At 38.0% G+C, this 5,718-nt stretch overlaps 1 protein-coding gene across 1 annotated transcript; it reads left to right on the top strand.

Annotated features, from left to right (window-relative positions):
* Nucleotides 1–338: 338 nt before the first annotated feature.
* On the top strand, nucleotides 339–1,265 carry LOC110305677 (olfactory receptor 1Q1-like). The gene has a single exon (XM_021177745.2). It carries the CDS (start codon nucleotides 339–341, stop codon nucleotides 1,263–1,265), a length of 927 nt encoding a protein of 308 aa, XP_021033404.1.
* Nucleotides 1,266–5,718: the final 4,453 nt, after the last annotated feature.

Here is a 5,718-nt window from a genome sequence, read left to right as displayed (position 1 = left end):
TGGTAAACATGATATAAATTGAAATGTGCCCTTTAGAAGCTTAAACTTTATATGCCTTCAAACTTGTAAAATACATAATAATGGTGATGCTTCATAAAGTAATTGTAATATTTAAATATGATAATGTGCCAAAGTCCCCAAATCAAGGAAGATGCTCTGTAAATGTTACATATGAAGACAATAATAATGTTAAAATAATAATGAAAAATAATGAATTACTCAATCCTTTTGTCATTACCACATGTATTTGATACTGGAGAACAGCAGTAAGAGTTACTAAGTAGCCTGCTCATATTTTCAAGGACTGAAAATGATCTTTTCTGTTCTTATGGTGACAGATGGACAACAGCAGCTGGACCAGTGTGTCTCACTTTGTTCTCTTGGGTATCTCTACTAACCCAGTTGAACAGATTCCTCTCTTCCTTCTCTTTCTACTCATGTATATCATAAACATTTCTGGCAATTTTTTTATCATCACACTTATCATCTCTACTTCTCATCTCCATACTCCAATGTACATCTTTCTCAGTAACCTGGCCTTGGCAGACATCTGCTTCACCTCTACCACAGTTCCCAAGATGTTACAAAACATTTTTTCCTCTACAAAGGTCATTTCCTATGTGGGCTGCTTAGCCCAAACATATTTCTTCATTTGCTTTGCAGCCATGGAAAATTTCCTCCTGGCTGTGATGGCCTATGACAGGTACATTGCCATCTGTCACCCTCTCCGTTACTCCTCAATACTGACTGGAATGCTGTGTGCACAGATGGTGGCTCTATGTCATGTCCTCTCCCACCTTCATGCCCTGCTGCACACCTTCCTCATGGGCAGACTGATATTTTGTGCAGATAACAGGATACCCCACTTCTTCTGTGACCTCTATCCTCTGATGAAGATCTCCTGTAGCAGCACCCAACTCAACACTTTGATGATTCATACAGAAGGAGTGATAGTCATCAATGGAGCTTTGGCTTTCATCATTGCCTCCTATGCCTTCATCATCTCAGCAGTCCTCCGGATCCCCTCTGCCAATGGAAAATGGAGATCATTTTCTACCTGTGGTTCCCACCTCACTGTGGTAGCCATATTCTATGGCACTCTCACATGGGTCTATTTCAGGCCCCTTTCTAGTTATTCAGTGGTCACAGGTCGCATTGTGACAGTCATGTACACAGTGGTGACTCCTATGTTGAATCCCTTTATCTACAGCCTGAGGAATGGAGATATAAGAGAAGCCTTCAGGAAGTGGGTGAGAAGACTATAACTCTTTTGTATAGCTCAAACCTTAAACAACATTCCACATCTTACTAAGAAAATCATTTTGCCCTTCACTAATCTGTTTTTTTATAATAACTCAGAAAGGCTAAGTTATAAGGATTGTATGTTCAAACCATGCCTGGGCTAGAGAATCCAAGACTATGCTGAGCAACTTAATTAGACTCTGTCTAAATGAGTAGAAGAGAGGCTAAGGATATATATAGGTCAGTAGGACACTTGTTTAGTGTGCACAAGATCCAACTTCTAGAACTGAAAGAAATAAATTTTTTAAAAGTTCTGGAAATATCTAGATTGAATACATAGCAATGATTTTCTTGTTAGATATTGTTATAAAGTATTGATTAAGCCCAAAATACACAAAACAAAAGGAATCATAATGTACTTAATGTAAAATATCAGTATGGTTTCACTGAAATTGAAGATAATCCACAGGTCCATAGTTAAAGAAAGAATTGTGATTTTCAATGTTCATAAAAAGTGAGTATGAATGATTTGTGGTGGAAACTAGTATATAGAGCTCATACATTTTCAAGGTCTGGGTGTCCGATTCTAAAGTAGATAAGAATCAAAAATGCCATTAATAACTACAGTCAAAGTCATAGCCTAGAATGAGACTTCTGAGAATGTTGCTGTAATCTCCAAACTGTCAAATGAGACTTCTATTCCATTAGCCCCAACAGCAATGGTCACTAGGCATAATCCCAAAGATCTGAAAACTAGATATTGTCAGATCTGTCCATATATGCCTTGCACCACTAACTCTAATTCAAAATATTATGGCCCATCTGATAGACAAGAATTGATCATTTTCACATTTCCTAAGTGCTAGGGAGATACCATGAGGGAAATATTGGTGCTTGTATCTTTTGGAATTTTCTGTGAGACAGATAAAATAGGTTAACTACTCCAACATAGAAAGGATACAATATTTATAGGGATCAGATTCTACTGGATACCCAGAATTAAGTGCACCACTCTTTTCTATTTCCATATTCTTAACCTTCTCAAGACATTTCATTCACAGAGAGCTGAAGCTCTCATTGTAATTAACAGAAGGAATTTGTTGGCTGGTTTTGCTGAGCATGGGGAATGAATCCAAAGCCAGATCCACTAAAACATCAAATTTTCAATTTCATTAGTATAGAATCAGAAGAATATTAGGGGAACCTCCCAGGAGACATGCTAGATAATGTAAACATGGGTGACCAATGTATCTGTCTACATAAAGCATCATCTATTAGATACAATCAGTTAGGACACTGAGATGAGGATCTAAACTTATGAAGATTTAGTGTAATATTATATAGAAGGCTTTCTTGTAGCATAAATATAAATCTTAATCAAAAAAATGCCATTGAAATGGACTGAGAGGCTAGCTGTAATCATAGGGTTGTTGGATCTTCCTGAGTTCTTCCCAGACGAAGGACACCCTGATATGTATAAATTGAAAGAACAAATAAATCAACCCAGCTTCCCTCATATCCATTACTGTGGTTTTTTCATTTCCATTTTGGTTTGCTGAGGATTAAACACAGGCCACTGCGTTTGCCAGGCAAGTGCTGTACCACTGAGCTATTTTCTAGTGACAAAAGTTTTTGTTCAGTTAACTCTGGTGTTGGAATGACCTTCCCTTACATTGTATAAAGGTATGCCCATATATTTTCAATTGTTGATTTCTGTAGCAACAGAGAGTTAAGAGCTGGCAGGATTTTAGTATTGACATTTCTATCCCAACCACCAGTTTTCTATTTGTAAATGCTTGTTCTTCCTCACTTGCCCAAACTATGAAGGTTGGGAAGCCCCCAATGCCTAAAGGCCACCTAAGAGATGGACCAGACATTGTCTTACTCTGATTGGTTAAAACTGGAATGTAGCTTTTTAAAAAAAGTAAATTGCTGATGACCTAAGCAAGAAGTAAAAGGGTAGGACTTCCAGGCAGGCAGGAGATCAAAGTAGAGTCAGAGAGACACAGCAGACCAGAGGACAGAGGTGGAACACATACAGAAGGTATATTGATGAAACTGGAAGCAGTCAGTAAGAACCACATGGAGACACAGAATGGTAGATAAGTCAGGTTAAGGTTTTATCTAGCCAACAGACTGCCCCAGCAAAAGCCAACAACTTTAAAACTAGAGAGAAGTCTTTATGTCTTAATTAAACTGCAAACTGGATCTGCAAAACTGCTTCCTTACCTTACCTAGAAAATACCTTACATACCATGTAGTTTCTGTCTGTATCCCCTTACTTTGTTTTAATATCTCCTGCCTCTTTTGTCCATCTTCTCCTTTTAGCACTAGTTTAATCCCTTTCTTCTTTGCTGTCTATTCAGAGTCACTGCTCAGCCTTTTCTAAAACTTCCCCTTAAGTTGGAGAGATAGTAAATGGGTGCAGTATATTCTGACTTTATCCACAGTGTCACTTCCTACTGTTTCATATACTCATACTCACCTGTGTTATAAAAATATTAAGTGGAAAATTCTAGAAATAGATACCTACAAAGTTTTTTATTTAAACTGTTCTAAATAGGGTAATGAAATTTCAGTGTCCTGTTACATCTTGCATGGAACTGAATCAATACTTCAAGATAATCAAATGTACTTACCCTACATCCCAAATCATACTCTATGAATCTCTTTATTGCATTACTGTAATTTTTTTTATAATCTCTCAGAATGCATGCTTCAAAAACTGAGCACAAATTGTGACTAAGAATACACTGTCAACAAATGAGTATAAAAAATAAATAAATGAAAAATCCCACTGTTGTTACAATGACGACCACAAACCACACTAACAGTATATTATTAGCAGTTCTTTTTCCTGGTAACCACAAAACACTGAAGTTTTTTAAGGCTAGATGATTCACCTTGCATTGGGCAATCCTTGTTTACCCACAAAAACACAAAGTAAAACTTTAGTTTTTGGATATGTTTACTATTGGAACTGATGATCTGACTTGAGAATTTGTCCTTTAAAAAAGGGGTTGGCCATCATGTCATTCCATTTCTGAACAATGAGCACTGAACTATGGTTTTTCCCTTTCAAATTATATTAAACACATGTGATTTTCCCACCCAAACTTTTATCTGCCTCTCATTCTGCCACTCCCCTTACAGAAATATTGTTGATGCTTTGTGTTCTGTTGCTTTTATTTATAATACAGGGTCACACAATTTTGTAGCTCTCTCTGTCCTCGATCTCATTATATAGACCAAATTGAGCTCAGACTCAGAGAGATCTAGCTGCTTCTGATTTCTGGCATGCTGAAATTAAAGGTGTACACCACCACTCCTAGATATTAACATTTGATAAAGTCTTGTACCAAAACGTGAAGTTGGAATATTTTGTGGGTATAGAGGATGATTATAGATGGAGTTAATAAGACCTTGTAAACAGATAAATATGTCAGTATGTTGTGTCTTTTGTGTGACTGATTGTGTCAGTTAACTCAGGGCAGGACAAATAAGCTATGTCATCTTCTGCTCAATTAGGAGTAGGTATCTCCAGAGATATAACTGTCATCTGAAGCAACATAGACTATATCTCAATGACAATAGGGGAGAAAAGCAAGTTTCCAATTTTGCCACATTATTCTATACTAAAGAAAGATAGAGGAATATAAGTCTAACTTTAATTCATTATACATTTCTTCTCAAATAAAATAAAACATTCTGGGAATGGAGAGATAGTGAGAATAGCCTATTGTTCAAATCTCCAGCACCAACATAAAAACTAAGCATGGGAGTACATAGTTATAACCTTAGCACTGGGTGGGGGGCAAAACAAACTGAGGTGTATTTCTCAAAGACTCTGCCCAACTAGCAAAATCAGTAAGTTATATTTTCAGTCAGAGACCTTGTATCAGAAGGTGGAGGAGGAGGAGGAGGAGAAGGAGGAGGAGGAGTCCGGGGAGGGGAGGGGAGGAGAGGGGAGGAGGGGAAGGGGAAGGAGGGGAAGAAGAAAAGGGGAAGGAGAAAGGGGGAAGGAGAAAAGGGGAAGAAGAAAAGGGGAAGAAGAGATGGGGAAGGAGAAAAGGGGAAGAAGAGAGGGGGAAGGAGAAAAGGGGAAGAAGAAGAAAAAGGGTAAGAAGAGAGGGGGAAGAAGAGAAGGGGAAGAAAAGAAGGGGAAGACAAAGGGGAAAATGAAGGAGGAGGAGGAGGTGGAGGAGGAGGAAAGAGAAGAGAAGAGAAGAGAAGAGAAGAGAAGAGAAGAGAAGAGAAGAGAAGAGAAGAGAAGAGAAGAGAAGAGAAGAGAAGAGAAGAGAGGATATCAAGCATTGACTCTGGTCATACACATGTGTGTGCACACTCATGCACACACACACACACACACAGAGAGAGAGAGAGAGAGAGAGAGAGAGAGAGAGAGAGAGAGAGAGAGAGAGAGAAATGAAATAAAACATTATAATAGGTGTTTCACCTTAGAGGAATACTTTCTAG

This window comes from Mus caroli, unplaced genomic scaffold (assembly GCF_978045245.1).
Source record: "Mus caroli unplaced genomic scaffold, Mus_caroli_1 scaffold_2, whole genome shotgun sequence".
NCBI classification, from domain to species: Eukaryota; Metazoa; Chordata; class Mammalia; order Rodentia; family Muridae; genus Mus; species Mus caroli.
The sequence above is the reverse complement of the archived record's forward strand: the minus strand, read 5'-3'. Positions and strand labels throughout refer to the sequence as shown.